At 41.7% G+C, this 19,248-nt stretch overlaps 1 protein-coding gene across 2 annotated transcripts in view; it reads right to left on the minus strand.

Annotated features, from left to right (window-relative positions):
• The window catches only part of Hibch (3-hydroxyisobutyryl-CoA hydrolase), a 70,897-nt gene extending 51,930 nt beyond the window's left edge, over positions 1-18,967 (minus strand). The window contains exons 1-3 of one of the 2 annotated variants that reach the window (XM_051190130.1): positions 18,918-18,967; positions 6,871-6,913; positions 3,058-3,195 (exon numbers count right to left, since the gene is read on the minus strand). In XM_051190130.1, coding sequence (XP_051046087.1) covers positions 3,058-3,195; positions 6,871-6,913; positions 18,918-18,952 — 216 coding nt within the window. In that variant the 5' untranslated portion in view covers positions 18,953-18,967. Of the gene's footprint in view, positions 1-2,967; positions 3,196-6,870; positions 6,914-18,917 lie in introns of both variants that reach the window. The other variant, XM_051190129.1, reaches the window with a different exon arrangement.
• Between the last annotated feature and the right edge of the window lie 281 nt (positions 18,968-19,248).

Raw genomic sequence — 19,248 nt, forward strand, 5'->3', positions numbered from 1 at the left:
CTTAAAAGGATAAAGCTATAAAATCCTAGTCTTATAAAAGCTACCAACTTAAACTGTTAAAGATAATTGGGACATACTGTTGATGAAAGTTTTCTTGTCCTGCCAGGTCCCACAGCGACTTCAGCCCCAAATAAACACACAGATGATATATTAATTATTAAACTGTTGGCCAATGACTAGGGCTTCTTATTGGCTAGCTCTGTCTTAATTATTAACCCATTTCTATTAATCTATGTATTTCCACGTGGTCTTAGCTTACCAGAGAATGCCTGGTGTGTCCTATTGTCCTAGTCTCCTCATGGCATCCCTCTCTGCCTACTTTTTCCAAAATTCACCTTGTCTCCTAGCCCCACCTGTTTTCCTGCCTTTCCTGGCTATGGGCAAAACAGTGTTTTATTCATCAACCAATAAGAGAAACATATACAGAAGGACATCCCACATCAACATATAAGTTAATGTATTTTCAAAGTAGAGCCTAAACTCAGGTATAGTTAATAGATAAATGGTCTTCAAACTCTTTAGAGATCTATTGAATATATCATTTAAAATGTTTAATGAGAAAGCCTCCCATAATAGACAAAATGCTCCTAGTAGGAACCGTAAGATCTCCAAAGAATATATAGATAAGGCACAATGACATGGCCTAAATTATGGTAACACTAACCACTTGGCAAAGCTGCCCTGTGCCTCACCTGCTGCCAGGGTTCTATACAAGCTGCAGACACTGTTGCTGATTACCCTGCTCTGCCTGGTCAGGGTAAGGTCAGTCCCCCAAGTTCCTCCTCCACAGGAACACCCCTCAGACCTGGGTCTGGCAGCCCAAGGCCGATGTTGCACTGTGTAGCAGCTGAAAATTACTGTCCTGTGTGACAGTCAAAGACCTAGGACCATTTCCCCCAGCGAAGCCATCAAAACCACAGGAGCCTAGGACAACTGTCTAGGTAGTGGGTCTCTGTCATTTTAATTGATAGACAGGCTATAATTTATCCTTTTCAAATCTCTGATGATACTGACAAACTGTTGCTTTAACAGCAACAAGCACCCAGCTCTTCTCCACAAGGCTTCAGCTGCCTTTTAAGTTCTGTTCATATGGAGGAGAGAGGGAGGTCTGTTCATATGGAGAAGGGAGGGAGGGAGGAATACTTTCCTAGAGCTACTAGGTCTCCAGCTGAGAAAGACAATTTACCTTGTTCCCAGATTATGAAAAGAGACAAACTCTCAAAACAAGTTCAATGTAACTTTTTTTTACTATTCCTTTATTTAAAGGAACTGCTTTATAATGATTGCTCTCATAATTAACCACCTGTGTCTCCTGGGGAATGATTGGATAGGAAAAAGCTCAAATTTTATGTAAGTTTGGAGGATCTAAGAAAGTGTTTTAAGATGTGTAAATGCATGTTATAAAGGTCTACGTTTTTAAAGGTATGTAAATGCAAGCTGTAAAGTTCAAGAAAATGATTTAAGGTATATGAAAAATAAAAAATTTTATATTTCTCTCTTCATTATGCTATTGTTATACTAAAATTTCTGAAGTTCAAAATTTCAACATCAATCAACAAAGTTCTGATAAGCTGGTAAAGCACTGACTACTATTATCAATCACAAGCTCAAGATTTTAAACTTACTTCGTCTTCTAAGAATAGACTTAAAAGTGCTTCTTAATAGTACTAAAAACACTTCTGCCTAATCTACACATCCAGCCCTCTGAAAACAGTGTTCATGATTTTAACTCAGAATCATTTTGGGTCATTGGGCTTCTACTGTTTCTCAAAGGCATGAGTCTACTGCCTTTCTACACTAGGGATTTCAGTACAGAGTACAAACAGTAGGCATGCTAGCATATCTAAAATTATCAGGGAGTCAACTTGGAGCCACCTCTCCCAGGTCAAAGGGACTTCAGATAAATACACCTAAGTTTTCCCTACCTGTCTATTCTTGAGGGTGGGATCTCTCCCCCTTTCCCTGGTCTTGAGATTGCCCTCCCCAAACTATCAGGACCATGGGTCTGGATATACACTCTGGATAGAAAATGTCCCCTAAACTCCTTAACTATACCTTCTGTTCCTAGTCTACCTGTCCCAGCAGATTTGAAATCAATAGCATACTGCTCCAGCAACCTGCTGGCCCCTGGTGTTCTCTTTAAGTCTGCACCCAAGCCTGCTCCGCTCCAAAGCTGCTAGCCCAGGCGGTCCAGCCTCACAAACTGCTCCAATGCAGCTTGCACTTCCCAGGCCCCAGATGGTCCTGCAGAGCCAGGACAGTGCCTGAAAACAGCCTTCATTCCTCTCTCTCTCTCTTTCCAGCCTTGAACAACATTCCCACTTTCTTCAGTCCCCAACAATGACTGCACCAATGTCACCAGGAAGAAGTCATAGAAAAGATTATATCTTCCCTTACCATTTATTATCAACAAAAGGTGGGAATGCTATGCCTCAAACCCAGGCCTATTTAACATATCAAAGTAGACTGGCCACCATGTTCTCCTAGCAACCCTCAGTCCCTACCTGTCTGGCATACCCCCACCCCTACCCTAAACTTCTCCATCCCAGAAGCTGAGCTGCCCTTCCTCCAGCTGCCCTCCCCTATATAATCCAGCCATTTTGGTCACCAGGCCCTTTTTTGTCTACTCTTTACTCTCCTGGTCTCCTGGCTCATCTCCCCCCTCCCCCACCTCCTCTCCTCACATGGCCAGTCTCAGGATCATATTCACTCTGGACTCCCCTAGAAGTCCCTGACTCTGACTTTGCTCTCCCTTAGTCTACAATAACCCTTCTCCTCCACAACACCTAGGAGCAGTCATGTCCTTCCTTTCCATTTCTGAGCAGTCAGCATCACTGTTTAAAGGGTCAGTGACAGAACACAAGAGTGGCAGAACACAGAAAGAAACATGAAAAGTAAGAGCTATGTGAAGTAGAAGGTATGTCTCCTAAGAGTGAACGGAGTGGGCAAGGCTCCACAGGAAAGCACCAGTGGTGCTGATGCAAGGGAGTCCCAGGGTAAAATACCAGGGATGCTCTCCCACAGTGCACTTGAGAAGGGTTCCACGCTGTTGCGGACCTTTAGCTGTGGATAGATCTGCCGGATCATGCTGAGAGACAGAGCGTTGAGGAATTTGGGTCTGTTCAGCGTTATGACTCCCGCACAGCCTCTCCTCTCCAGCAGCACTTCCGCGGCTTCAGTATGCATGGACATTCTCTGAGTGAACAAAGAACAACTTCATGAAGTTTTTACCATATGCCCACAAAAGAACATACCAAATCCACATCTTTCAGGCAACAACCAAAGGAGTGACCATCTAGGGACATCTAACAATCTAACATTCTCAGACTATGCAGATGGGGCAGTCCCAAAGCAAACCATGCACATTTCCTGGATTTTCACTATTTTATTTCTAAGTGGTCTGAATCAACTAATCTAAATACAGCCTCTTCCTAGAGCACCTGGACTATGAGATACTCTTAAATCTTGTCATTTGTTACTACATTCAAATTCTCTGTTAAGTGCTTAGAAAATGGGAAGAGCAAATAATTCTTATACTACAGTAGCTGTGAGCAACTTGGAACAGGTAGCATCTGGGCAGGGCTGTGATGTACACAAAAGTGAAGGTGAGAATCCAAGCAGAACAATGGCATGTGCTGGCCATCTAGAAACACTAAGATGCTAAACATGAGTACAACAAAGGCTGGACAAGGAAATGAGCATGGGAGTACAGACGGAAGAGCAGCAAGGCAAGATCACAACTTCAGACTTGCATGTTCTACATTGAAAAGATGCAGTGTAAGCATTGGCAGGGTCTCACACAGGACACCTCGGCACCACTACTACAATACCGACAAAGTAGTCTTCAATCCAAAGGCTGTCATGTCTAATTACATTAGACTGTACAATGATTCCCTAAGAGCAGTCAGCATTTTTTTTTTTAAAGTCAGTGAAACTAAGTGGCAGGGTACAAAAAGAACATGAAAAATAAGAGCTATGTGACATGAATTTAAAAAATTAAAAGGAAAGAAAAGGGCATGACCACTCCTAGGTATGGTGGAAGAGAAAGTTTATTGTAGATATGTGGAGACGAGCATAGTCAGGGACAGAGATATATGTGAAGACTCTAGAGTGGACATGACCACTCTAGGTGGTCTAGGGAGAGAGGGGAACCAAGTGCATGCAGCAGCCAGGAGGCCAAAGGTCCAAAGGGGGCAGGGTAACCAGTGTCTGGATTATATAAGGAAGAGCCTCTGGGGGAAGGACAGCCTGGACCCTGAGCTGGAGAGTTCAAGGTAGAGGACAGGATATGCCACGTACCCTGTAACAGGTAGGGACTGAGGGATGCTGGTAGAACCTAGTGGTCAGGTCCATTTTGATATGTTAAATAAGCACCTCAGCATTTGTCCTGGGTTTGAAACTTAACTACAATACCTGACAGGAACAGGAGTTTAACTACACAGCAACTTTATAGGATTTGGTCAGGGACACAGACAGACACACACACAGACACACAGACACACAGACACAGACACAGACACATACATACACACACACACACACACACACACACACACACACACACACACACACACACAGGGCTTTCAGGGCTTACAGCATCACCATTCCTAATATCTCCCTTTATCCATGGAGAATAATTTAAACCTCACAGGATGTTGGAACACAGTCCATGAATGAAGCTGTGAGATTTATGAGACCCTATGAGAAAACTCCAAATAACCAGGACAAGAACCTCATAACCTGTTTCTCTATAACCTGGGTTGTTCTTGGAATGAGCTTCTGCACCCCTCCCAGCTGTGGTAATAAGAGCGGTTTACTTTAGATTACCCATCAACGTATCCATTATTATTCAGAATGATGTTACAAGCAAGATGTCCTCAACAATGTATACAACTTGAACTAATGTCACCTTTGCTCATATGACCTTGCTTAACCCTCAGAATGTAAACTAATAGATGAATAAAGTTGGCTATTGCATGAGAGTTTAGTCCACCTCATTTCTAGACTTCACTCTCCCAGGTTTACTCCACCAAGCAGAGTGGCAACACATGGGAACAGTCTTTAGTATAAAACTGGAAGTCAGCGGGGCTGGAGAGATGGCTCAGTGGTCAAGAGTGTGTATAGTTCTTATACAGGACCTTAGTTCAGTTCCCAGCACTCCACAACAGGCTGCTCATAGCTGCCTATTAATTCCAACTCCAGGGGAATTTGCTACCCCTGGCTTCCATGGACATCACACACACATAACCACACACAAATACTCACACACAGACATAATTAAAATAATAAAAATAAATCTTAAACATATACTAAAATTGGAAACTGGTTTAAATTTAAAAATTGTGGCTGAGTGGTGCAGTGCTTGCCTAACATATGCAAATTGCTCAATTCAATCTTCAAGATCACAATATTTTAAAAATGAATTTAAATTTTTATCTTGAGATATGTCAATTAAAACCACACAGCACACATAACTAATATCTGATAAAATCCAATTGACATTTTGACAGCATTAAACATGTTTTCATTTTCCTTGGTAAATTCATGCTGTATATTAATTCTTATGACAATTCATTACCAGATATTAAACAAAATGATATGTACTTAAAAGAACTTTAAGTGCTGGGCAGTGATGGTGCACATGTTTAATCCAACACTCAGGAGGCAGAGGCAGGAGGATCTCTGAGGTCGAGGGCAGCCTGGTCTACAGAGCAAGTTCCAGGACAGCCAGAGATATACAGAGAAACCCTGTCTTAAACAACAACAAAAAAGAAAAACAGAAAGGAAGGAACAATAGGAAATGATTTGTCCTTTTAATTTGAATTTCTCAGCAGAAAAATCCAGTTAACAAAATGATCCCTGTAATAAGTTACCCTTCTTAAGCAACTTGACACAGATCAGAAAATATGATCTTACTATGTCAGGTGTGAGTAAACACACACTGTAGAAGCAATAACTATGACAGAGCCTAGGAAAACTATCTGATACTTTTGTAAGACAGGTTCTTAGCATGCTACCCACCAGACCGCATCTATATTCAGATCAGACAGTGTCACAAAGCACATTAACCACAAATTAACAACAAAAGCTCTATAGACGAGGCTTTAAAACTACACATAAGAACTACAGGCTCTGCTCCAAGCAAGCTAATACAATATGAAGGACTTAGTGTAACTACTGTCTGCATATAGTGCTATAGCAGTGTTTATTCATATTAAGATATTCAGCAGATTCTACAAGAGATATCAAACAATAAAAATTATTTTCCTGTTATCTAATAAAAATAGAAAGTCTAACTTTACAAGGTACAATTAGCATAATTGCTATGGTAGTAGCATTTATTATTAGCAATAACTACTAAGGTATTACGTTATTATTTACATGTTACATACTGTTTTTAAGATTTTTAAAATTTTATTTTATGTGTATGGGTACTTTGTTAGCATGTATGATGCCAGAAGAAGACTTAAGATACCCTGGGACTAAAGTTACATACTGATAGCCACTATGCAGGTGCTGAGAACTAAACCCCAGTCTCTTAAGCACTGCTGAGTCATTTCTCCAGTCCACATGTTAAATTTTGAATCACTGTGTGCTAAATACTATCCTCATTTTACACACACACACACACACACACACACAAGCTACAATAAACTAAGCATTTGTCCAAGACTGAGTTGTAGATGCAATATTTAAACCAGACAGTAAGCTTTACAACACAGAGTGTGCAGGAGGTGGCAAGTCTTACCATGGGAGTCTGAGGGCCACGGTTGGGGAGTCAAGGAAACCTGTCATCCCAAGAACATCTACTTCCCTAACAGAGACACCTTTAAGTTGTATCATAAACAGCAAAGCAAAATCCAAACTTACCAGATGCTGCAGAATAACACTGGCTCTTCTGAGTGAGTTGAACCTGAAACAGATGTAGAAGGCAATGAGTAACACAGGCAATTGTGTATTAATGTACAAACACCATAAGGCCTTAAATCTCTTCTAAATATTATTGGGACAAAACCTTGAGAACAGATTTAACAGCAATGAAATGATGCGCCATCTCAAGGACTTTGGCACACTCTCTTCCCATTTGTTTTGGGAACTTTCTTGGGGTGGAAACAAATGTCAATCCCCTACTTATAGAACACCAAAGATTAACTGAAGTAACCCCACTAAAGTGCAACCCTGGAAACCAATGACTTTCTGAGGCTACTTACAGAGCATGTATGAGGAGGGATGTAGGGGACTGTAAAGCAACCATACCACCAGAATATCTTGTCCCAACATGGATGTCAACTATCTCATAGCTACATCAATGGAGTCCCTGCTTCTGTTAACCTTACATGACCTATACATCATGGCACCTTACAAGACCATGAGGTCATGTGCAAATATGACAGATTACATACAAAAGGCTGGGCAGTGCAGGAAGGAAAAACTGGGATCTCAGTGAGGGTCTACTAAATCTCCCTAGACTCTCTAAAGATGACGGCCAACCATCAATAAGCCTGGGCTCAGCTTGTGTATGTATACATGTGTATGTTTGTGTTGTGTGCATGTGTGTGTGGTGTGTATGTGTGTGTAGTATGTATATATATGTGTGTGTGTGTGTGTGTGTGGTGTGTGTAGGAGGCATATATATATATATGTATGTGTGTGTGGTGTGTGTATATCTGTGTGATATGTGTATGTATGTGTGGTGTACATGTGGTATGTGTGTATGTGTAATGTTTGTGCATGTGTGTGTGGTGTATGTATGTGTGACATATGTAGGTGTGTATGGTGTGTGTATGTGGTGTATTTGGTGTGTGTTAAGTGTATATGTGTGGTGCTGCACAAAAAAGTAAAAGACCCAAAGACAGATACTGAGGTTCAAGCTTCAAGCTGAAGATCAGAAATGCAAAACAGCTAAGCCAGTAGATCTTACCTCTACCAAGCTAAAATGGCAATCCTGTCCCCATGAATCCTCAGAGGCAAAAATTCTTAGGTTCCTATCTCCTCCTCCTTTTACTCCTTTCTCTCTGCCCAGCCATATCACTCCTGTCTCCACCACCTCTCTAATGCTGGGATTAAAAGTGTGTGATCCCAGGTGCTGAGATCACCTTTGTGTGAGCTGTTTCATTTAGGACTGAATCAATTTCGTGTATTCAGTGTGGCCTTGAACTAACAGAGATCCGTCTACCTCTTAGTCCTACATCCTGGGATTAAAGATGTTTGCCACCACTGCCTGACCTCGATAGCTTGTGTCTGGCTTTGCTTTCAGTACCCTCGGGCAAGCTTTAATAAATCATAAATAGTATATCACCATAGTGTGGGGTGTGTGTGCATGCGTTTGGTGTGTGTCTCTGTGTGGGAGTGCGTGCATGCATGCGTGCATGCATGTGTGCGTGTGTGTGGTATGCATATGGTTTATGTGTACGGTATTGTGGTAGTCTTGTATTTGGACCCGATAATCCCATAAGGAGTAGCACTATTAGGAAGTGGGGCTTTGTTGGAGTGGGTATGGCCTTGTTGGAAGTGTGTCATTGTGGGGGGTGAGCTTTGATGCTTCCTATGCTCAGAATACTGCCCAGTGAGTCAGTTGACTTCCAGTTGCCACTGAGTCAAGATGTAGGACTAGGTCTGCCTGCATGCTGCCATGTTCCCCCACCATGATGATAATGGTCTGAACCTTTGAAACTATAAATGAGTACTTCAATTAAATGTTTTCATTTATAAGAGTTGCCATAATCATGATGTCTCTTCACAGCAATAAAAACCTAAGACAGCTCTGTGTAGATGGAGGTTTCTGTCCTGCCTGGTCCAGCAGCTATTTAATCCCAAATAAATACACAGAGGCTTGTATTAATTATAAACCGGTTGGCCAATGGCTCAGGCTTCTTATTGGCTAGCTGTCTTTTAAGAATTAATCCATTTCTATTAATCTATATGTCTCCACATGTTCTTGACCTGGACCTTTTGCTTCCTAGCAGCTATATAGTGTCTGTCATGTGACCAACTCTCTGCTTTCCTCTTCCCAGAATTCTCCTAGTCTAGTCTCTCAGCCTATACTTCCTCCTGGCTACATCCAGCCTGTCCATTGGCAGAAACAGCTTTATTCATCAACCACCAGTAAGAGAAACATATATTCACAGCATACAGAATGACATCCCCCTTCATCTCCTCTTTTCTAAATAAAAAGGAAGGTTTTAACTTTAACATAGTAAAATTATATATAAGAAAACAGTTGTCAAGCAAAAATTATACTTATAATATTTAGTTCATTAATATTTGGTAAAATTTAAAGAAAATATTCTATCTATCTTATCTTTGTGAGTCTAAAGTATTACCTCAGTGTGTGTGTGGTGTGTGTGGTGTATGTGTACAGTGTGTGTGGTTGTGTGTCTGTGTGGTGTGTGTGTGTGGTATATGTGTGTATATGTACATCTTTTGCAAGCAGTCACAGCTGTTGTGATGAAGATGGCTCTTATGCTTGAGGATAGCTCTCTACAATACCATAGATCTTGAAATCCTAATCTTTGAGTTTGATGAAATGAGCCAGAAGCTTACATCCACAAGAAAACCTGCAAACTTGCACATGCATTTTATACTAATTCCATTTATAAGTGTAAAATCCAGGCATAATCAAGATATCCTTAAATAAATTCACACAGGAATAGAAGCCATAAAAAGAAATGAGCTCCCAACTCAAACATCCCACACATAGAATGAAACTTAAATAATGTGTGCTCCTAAGAAGTAAATCTGAGAAGAAAATGCTCTGAAATTTCAAGTATAAGATATTTTTAATATGGCACAGTTCTGGAATGCACAAAAAAAAATAAAAATAAACAGCTGTTAGAGATTTGGGGAGAGAAATGAATAGTGGAGACATAGTTAGACTTATCTGTAAAACACTGTACATGCCATTAGATAATAATTAAAAATTTTGAACAAAACTTCAGCTTAATTATCTATAAATCTAAAACTGTTCCACAAATAAAAGTCTGTAAAATAAAACTTCAAATTACATTTTGTTTATTTATGTGTGTATAAGGATAGGGAATCTGTATTTTTTTTTTTTTTTTAATTTGGCAAGGATGAAATACAATGCCACTCTAAGTCACCACTGGGAGAGGTCTAAGTTACTGTGACCTCCTAAACAGGCAATCTGAATATACAGCCCTATATCCTCCAGCAGTTTAGGGAGAAAGGGTTATGTAGCTAACAGGTTACACTTCATCATGGGATAAGCCAAGGCAAGGACTGAAACAGAGGTCATGGAGGGACACTCATTTACTGACTGGCTCCTCCTGGCTCGCTCAGTTTGCTTTCTATACCCCAGAACTACATGCCCAGGGGTAGCACCGCCCACATAGGCTGGGCCCTCCTACACCAAACAAGAAAATGCCCCACAAAATGCCTATTGGACAGTCTAATAGAAGCATTTTCTCAATTGAGGTTCCCTCTTCTCATATGATTGTAGATTAGTAGAGTATTAACATACGGACACATAGTTTCTAGGGAGATGAGGCAAGAGATCAATTGAGCCCAGGAATTCAAAGTCAGACTGATCAACAAAATGAGACTCTACCACCAAAGAAAACAAACTTAATTTGTCCTTTCACTTTCCAGCCATTCCTCAAGCATTTGCAAAGTATGACTTACTAAACTACTCACAGTTACCAGCATGATAGGAAAACTGAAAACTTACAGTGTATTATTTTTAAAACTGTGTCATCACTACCTAATTATTATACAACCATTAAGCACACTTGAAGATATGTAAGTTATATGACATGTAAAAAGTTATGACATAATTTAAAAAGCAATCTATAAATAACAGACATTATATTTCCAGAGTTGTTGTTTCAAAAGTATTCGGCTACAAAAACAGCTAACATACAGCGTGGCAAAAGTCACCAATAACAACTGATGTCAGAATGGCAGATGTAGGGGAAGCTGGGAGGGGACAAGAAGGAGGTGGAATTGAAAATCATCTGTACATAGCTGGCATGGTGGTGCACAACTGTGATCCCAGGACTGTGAGGGGAGGCAGGAGAATAGTGAGTTAGAGGCCCACCTAAGCATCACAACAGCCCCCCCAAAAAATGTGCCAGAGATGATGGCTCCAGGATAGTGTATAGGATAGTGAAAACTAAGCTGTAAATTTCAGATAAGTACATTTGTACCGTATGTAACCTTTCATTTAGCAAGTGTCTTAACAGGGTTTCTAATGTTCTGGAGAGACACCATGATCACAGCAACTCCTATAAAAGAAAACATTTAATTGGTGTTGCTGGCTTACAGTTCAGAGGTTTAGTCCATTATCATAATGGTGGATCATGGTGGCGTGTAACAGACATGGTGCTGGAGAAGTAGCTAAGAGTCCTACATCTTATAGGCAGTGTAAGTGGTCTGTGACAATAGGAACAGCTTTCGTAGAAGAGAACTCCAAACAACTTCCTCCAACAAGGTCATATCCATTCCACACATCCTAATAGTGCCCTTCCATTTGGGGACCATTTTCTTTTAAACCATCACCACAGCAAAAAAAAAAAAAAAAAAAAAAATGAGAAACTCAAGATTAGGGAAGGTAGTGGCAGGAAAGCACATAAGGAGGTCTTCCAAAATGAAGGTGTCAGCCTGTTTCTTGATCCACTTGACACTTAAAGGAATGCTTGACTTGTGAGCACTGATCAAGGTATCTTTATGCCTTGGATGGTTTTCAAAGAATTCCCCAAGGACAGCATCTCTTGCTCCTGGAAACTCACAAGGTAGTGACTAAACATCAAAAATGCTATCATTAGAATACACTGGGATATATGCTTCTTCTCGAAGACATCAAACTTTAAGAAACAGAGAAAAACCAAAACAGGAATCAGTAGGCACAGCCTCAAGGAGAAACATGCCATCTACAGATATGCACACTATCTGATGGAACTAATACACTGCCAAGTGTTAATGTTTTTCAGTAATACAGAGAACACATAGGATGAATAACTGAGCAAACAAAACAAAATGAAATAAAGAAAACCTAGAAACATCACTATTACCACTTGTAAATATGTTAATGGCTGTATATAAACTATTGAAACCCAAATGACTTAAAGAAGCTACATTGTTTTCCTTTTAAATTATGCTCAAATTGACAATACAACCAAAAGAAAGAAATCATGTATTCATTTCTGACCTAGCATATTTTCAATCTGCTTTATTACAAGTGAAGTATCTTTGTCCCTAGTCCAGTGTAGTCTTCTGAAGATCCCTGCCATTATTCCAAACCTCTGGGCACAACAGCCCAGTTAAATATTAACTATGCAGGTGAGGCACAGGCATGGGTATTTTGTTTGACAAAATGAATACTACAAAGTGCAAACAAGTTGTCATTAAAATAAAATTGTTATGAAAATTAGCCTTAAGTGACAGGTGACAGGTAATTTAGGATTTTCTAGAAAGGGTTTACACACACAATTTGTGCACATGCTGAGGCCAGAGATCAAGACTGAGTGTTACTATTTCAAGGTCTAATTTCAAGTTCAAGCTTATTCCTTAAGACAGTCTCTCCCTGAACCTGATAGACTAGACTTTCCAGCAAGCCCAGAGTTCCACCTCCCAGCATTGGCTTTTAAGTGGGTGCAGCATGCTTGGGCATCCCCCCAACCCCTCATACAGACTTTTAAATCTACACCACCTAACTTAAACACCCCAACAACCAATTTCTTAAAAAAAAAAATCTACTCACTTTCAAAAACTTACAAATACACATGTGTATGGTTTATTCCCCAGCACAGCAAAAGAAAAAAGAAAAAAAAAAAAAGAGTTCTTTCTTTCAAACCATAGTGGCTCTGAAGTTCTTAATGAGGCCAGTGCCTAAATGGCAGCTCAAGGTTACAGAGGGTGCTACAGTCTGACAAATCTAAGTCACGATAGCCTGAGCACAAGAAGACATGAGAAACACATGAGAACATAGGCCTAACTTCACGTCCCAGTTTAATTTATGAGATACAGTTCTACCAAAATCAAGAGACATTAATCCACACTGACCATACCCACATGCAAAACACTGGGCGAGGCACTTGCGGGTCACAAAGATCAGGAACCAATGACAATAGTTAAGTATAACTAAATCCTCCACCATTTTCTATACAATCAATTTCCATTTAGTGCCATTCATACTAAAACTCTTAATTTAAAATATGATACTGGGCAGTGGTGGTGCATACCTTTAATCCCAGCACTCAGGAGGCAGGCCTTTGGATTTCTGTGAGTTCGAGACCAACCTGGTCAACAAGAGCTAGTTCCAAGATAGCCTCCAAAGCCACAGAGAAACACTGTCTCAAAAAAAACAAAAAAAAAATCTGAGGGGGGGGTATGTAGCTCTTGGTACAGTATTTAGTTCAATCTCTACAAAAACATAAAATACCATTATTTGAGAATCCATTCTCCAAATGTATTTGACACACATCTCCTTCTTCTCTGTTGCCTCTAAGACTGCCATCTGGTGGACAGGAGGGGGTACACACATCTCAGCTAGTGAAGTCCTTTTGCAGCTATCATCAAGATCATTTAATCCTTGCAAGTGATATAAAATACTGGGAACCTGGCTGGGAAGGCAAATAATTTGCTCCATCAGAGACTACAGAAGAAAATTAAGGACCCAGAAATCTTCCTGATGATTACAATATATAAGAAGATTTAAAACAACTATGGTAGCTGGGCATGGTAGCCCAAGCCTTTAGTCCCAGCACTGGAGGCAGAGCAGGCATGCCATCTGTGAATTTCCGGCCAGCCTGGTGTACAGTGACTTATAGACCAGCCAGGAATACACAATGAGACTCCGTCTCCAAAAAAACAAACAAATAAGCAAACAACAAAATACCTCCATCTCAGAATGATGCAAGTTTCAGAAACTTTGTTATCCAATAACGCAAATACAACGCAACTCTACAAGGAACTGTTCCAGCAAGATAACCTAACAAAAGAAGGGCTGAGAGACAGTACTGGCAGCTGCCAGGGTGTAGGGCAGGCAGTCAAGTGAGTAATTGGGTGAACTGATGGAAAACAGTGACATGGTTGGCATACAGAGTTGTGAAGTAAAAACTCCAGAAAAGAGGGCTTCCAGCAAGACTAGGAAGGGAAGAAAGTGCAGGTCCCTGTACACTTAAAAGGACACCAGCAGCTTTACAGGATGAACTATGAACTTTAGGTTGCATTTGCTACGACATAAAGCAAAAAAACATTCAAGAAGAGACCCTGAAGCCTAAGAGAAAAGTCAGGACTGAGGATACACCATGGGGTGAATCAGAGACAACCACAGAGGCACTATAACCTCAACCTGTCTGAAAGAAATAACCCTGGTTTGTGTGGTTTGTTATTATTTCATTCCTATTTAGTCAAGTGATTTTTCAACCACAAACATCTTTTTTAAAATCAAGAGATACTGCCTAAGCTAGAGTTTTCCAGCATTTCCAGAAAATCAGACAAAAATTTTAAAAAAGCTACTTTTGGGGATAGTGGATCTATCTGCATTTTACTAACCACATCAGTCCAGAGCCTTCTCCCTCACCCAACAGTGCCCTGCTGGTCCCCACTGCTGTCATGTAGTGACCACCATGAACGCTTATGCTGTCTTGGTTTGTGTCTCCTCACACACACACACAAAAAAAACCAAAAGTATAACACAGCCTCAAAGAGTGCACCTTTGTCCAACTAGCAGTAAAGGACAGAGGCAGCAAACAGCAGCAACCCAACAAGGAAGTTAGGCAGAGAACTGCAGCAATCTTTTGACAGTATACTTTTTTCTTGGAAACACTTCCCAAAGTCAGTAAATAAATATGACTTTGTCTTTAGTGTTTATCACTTAAGGATTGGTAAGAATGTCTAGTCCACATTGCCTACAGGATAACCAGTGCCCAGAACAATGCCTCTGAGCACCACAGAAAGTAAACTGAGATTCAAATTCTTGAGATCCAGGCTAGCAATGCTCTCTTTTATTTAATCCCATTGCCAGGAAGGTTTTTTTTTTTTAATTGTTGGGGCTTGCTTTTATTAAAGATTTATCGGATTTAGATTCACCATCACCTCTCCTTGGCTCCTGTATTCATTCCTGCACATTTGTCTCTGCTTCTTACACCTCTTCCTTCTGCTTTGCTTCTGATGGGCACAAGTCAAAGGGTATTCACATGCCTCATTCACTGTTCATTGCAGCCAACAAAGGCATTTGTAATACCAGCCTTTCCCTCATTCTCTGCAGCTCAGGGGGACTTTCTATTACTATTAGTTGAATTCCTTTTCTATGAATTGGTTTTACATGGCCCTTTTCCATTTATTTTGGTTATCCATCTATCATCTACCTACCTACCTACATATCATCCATCATGTATGTAAGAATGTATGTATTTTTTATGCTCTCTACTACCTTGACAAAATAGCTGAGATAATGAAGGAAAAGCATTGTTTTGACTCAGGGTTCAGAGGTATTGATCCATGGCTACTTGGACAGGCTTTGTGTCTGTCATAACTCTGTAGATCATGTCAGCTAAAGGATGTCAGTTCATGCTATTGTAGAAGCAAAGAGAGAAAGAGTGAGGGCTTGGGGTCTCAGTGTCCTTTGTAAGGTTCTGCCAGGAAGGTTCTTATGAGAGCTTCTAAGCAGATGAACGGCTTGCACTGACATAAATTTCAGTAAGGTTAATCTAGCAGTCACACACAGAACTTACTCGAGGCAGAAGTAGTAAGACCATCAAGTTTCTGCAAAATGAACAAGTGCCAAACTGAGGGTGTTGTATAAATTTGAGTCTGCAAGAAGAAATAAGGTTTGGGGTGTTGGGGAATTAAGGTGACCTTAGGACTCTAAGTCCTACCAAAGAGATTCTTGTATATTCATGTGTATTGCTGCATCAATTACAACAGCCACAAATAATAATAATAATAATCAAAAGTAACCTAGAGAGCCATCAACAGCTCAGATAAAGGAAACTGCAGTATGCAGACACAATAGAACTTTATAGCAAGAAAGAAAACCATGACATTTGCAGAAAAATGGAACTGGAAGTTACTATGTGTCTTAGTTAGGGTCTGCTGTGATGAAACAACATAATAATTAAAAGCAACTTGAGGAAGAGATGGGTTAGTTGACTCACACTTCCAAATCAGTGTTCATCTCTAAAGGAAATCAGGGTAGGAACTCAAACTGTGCAAGAATCTGGAGGCAAGAGCTGATGCAGGAGCATGAAAGAGTTCTGTCTACCAGCCTGTTCCTCATGACTTATTCAGCCTGCTTTCTTGTAACACCCAGGACCACCAGCCAAAGGCCACCAGCCCAGAAGTGATACTACCCACAATGAGCCAGGCCCTTCCACATAAATCACTAATTAAGAAAATGCCCTACAGGATTACCTACAGTCCCATTTTATGGAGCATTTTCTCAATTGGTGTTCCCCTCTCCCCTGAGATTATAGGTAGTATCAAGTTGACATAAAAACTAGCCAGCACTCTGTGTTAAGCAAAGTATCCCAGATTCAGACAAATACACCATGTTTTCTCTCATATGTGGATGACATATGTATAGATACAGATCATAATGATGGAACCCACGAGACAGCTGACCTGAACTTTTGGGAGCTCATGGAGTCTGGACCAACAGCTAGGAAGCCCACATTGGGACCAACCTGGGCCCTCTGATTGTGTGTGACAATTGTGTAGCTTGGTCTCTTTTCATGGGGCTCCTAGCAGAGGGATCAAGATCTGTCCCTGGCACTTGAGCTGGCTTTTGGTTCCCAAAAGCCTTGCCCAGCCTTAAGGCAGGGGGAGGAGCCTGGCCCTGCCTCAACTTGATGTGCCATGCTTTGTTGATGCCCAGGGGAGGCCTGCCCCTTTCTGAAAGGAGACAGAGGAATGAATGGAAAGGGGAGCAGATTGGAGATGGGGGGGAGAGGGAAAACAAGAGGAGAGGAGGGAGGGGACACTGTGGTTAGGATATAAAACAAATGAAAAAAATTTTAATTAGTTAAAAAAAGAGGAGGTCATAAAACTAAAAACAAGACCATGAGAGCAGAAAAGGGTCTTAAGAGAAGGCTGCAAGAGGGTAAAGAGTGGGCAACAGTAAAAGAACAAAGTGACATGAAGGCGGGAGGGATGGAGGGAGTGGGAAAAGAGGACTTATGGGGAGGGGGTGACAGGAGACCAGAGGAGGAGAAAAGGGAAGGACCAGCAACCAAAACAGTATCACAGACCGGTCGCAGTGAATCTCATTACTTAGTGTGCTGATGGAAAAACACTAGAAACAAAGATCATCTAGAAACCTAGTGTACAAATAACTGCAAGTGTTTGAAGTACAACTGAAGCATTCAGCACAGGGCTCAGCATAAATCAGGTTATACAATACGTATGGGAGTTGTCTTCAAAGAAGTGGTGTGCGGACAAAGAAGACCGCCTAAAAGCTGTGGGCACTGCAGTGGGAAAGTGATGGTGGGGACATACAACAGCCATTGGCACAAAGTGAGGAGGTCAAAGATCAACAGCATTGCCCAATAAGGTCAGCTAAAGCACACAGCTCTTTTCCCTCCAGACACTCTCAGATTCCCTCACATGTTTGTGGGGGTATGCTCCTCTTGACTGCAAGATCTTGGCTCTGATCCCTTTTGCTAGGGTAATACCGTTTCCAGGACTGAATGTAGAAAAAGCACCTGGAATCAATGCTGTCCAATTTGTTCCTGGCTTGACCTAGTCAGTTTACGTGGAGTGAAATAGGGCTAAGCTCAACTGGGTAATGATGGAATCTTTCAAGTTGAAGCTAACTTTGGTAATATCCATGTCTTTGCAACATGGTTCCCAAATAATGTGGAAATTGCCAGCATCAAAAAAAGCAACAAGAGTGAGTATATGCACATATGTTAGTATTTACCTCGGGAAGAGAGAGAGAGAGAGAGAGAGAGAGAGAGAGAGAGAGAGAGAGAAGCAAGCAGGGCAACTCTACAATGTGTAACAATGTTAGAGGCTCTCCCCCGAAAAAACACTATTCTTAAGATTTATTTTTAATTATGTGTAGATGTGTCCGTGCCCATGTGAGTACAGGTGTCGTGTGAGTCCAAAAGAGACTGTCAGATGCCTTAGAGCTGGAGTTACAGATAGTCACCAGCCACACAGGGTACAGAATCCCAATTCTCAGATCAGCTCTCTCTCTAGCTCCAACAGTAGATATTCATTTAAACCAAAGAAACACTCCCATGCCTTTGCAGGAACCTTCCAAACAGTGAGGCATAAGGAACTTGGAGTGGAACAAAGGGGAGTGAGTTCCACTGTTTATGTGCTCCTAGACCACACAGATGTCTATCAGTAAAACATCTCAGCACCCAAAAAGGACTTCTGACAAGCATTTCACCGGGACAATTAAAGTTTTTGTGTATGGTACTGAACTGAACAAGCCAAAGCTCCTAGAATGAGGTGGGGTTGCAGTGAGAGGCACTTTTAAAAAGTTAGTATTTTGTAGATTTGTGGTCCGGCCAAACAAGTAAAATGGCTACAATATTGTTTTGCAAACACCTGCGCTGCTGGTGCAGCTGGCTAAAAAGCTCTACCCAGAGCCCAGGTACACAACGGTCAGACCTGTGTGACCAGAAAAAAATAGCCCACATAGTAAATTAGACGGCACGTCCCCAAACTGCACCCAGCTCCAAAAAAGAAAATAGATAGGAGCAAAAAGTAAAGAAAAGTTGTGCGAGGTCAAGGCTGAATACAACACAGAGAGCGGAAAATGACTATGTTTTTGCAAACAAAGTGCTAGAGAGCAAACTCGGGGGACGGCGCGGCCGGCGGGTCAGAGGGCTGCCCTCCAAGGGCGACCAACCCGCGAGGCCTGCGATGGACACTCGCGAGCCTTCTCCCCGGGCGAGAGCGGACGGCGAGCCGGCCCTCAGCCGCTGGCTCGCTCGCTAACTCACCTCGACAGGAGCCGACACACGTCCTGCTGCCCCATGATCCAATAACCCAGAGCTACAACAGAGCGGAACGACGCGGCGTTCTGCACACGTCAGACCCGCCCACCGCCGACCGGAGCCGAGGAGAGCCACGGGCAACGATGCAACGATGACAAGTCCTCCGGAGGGCCAGAGCGGCCCACAGCCTGCACTTCCGCCGCGCTGAGGGCGGGGCAAAACAAGAGGAAATGAGAAAGAGCGAAGGGCGGGGAGGCGGGGCGGGGCGGGGCGGGAACCGGGTACTAGCGGGGCGGGGCGGGGCCTGGCTAAGGGGCGGGGACTAGAGCGGCTGGAG

The sequence above is a fragment of the Phodopus roborovskii genome, unplaced genomic scaffold (genome assembly GCF_943737965.1).
Source record: "Phodopus roborovskii unplaced genomic scaffold, PHOROB, whole genome shotgun sequence".
Lineage (NCBI taxonomy): Eukaryota > Metazoa > Chordata > Mammalia > Rodentia > Cricetidae > Phodopus > Phodopus roborovskii.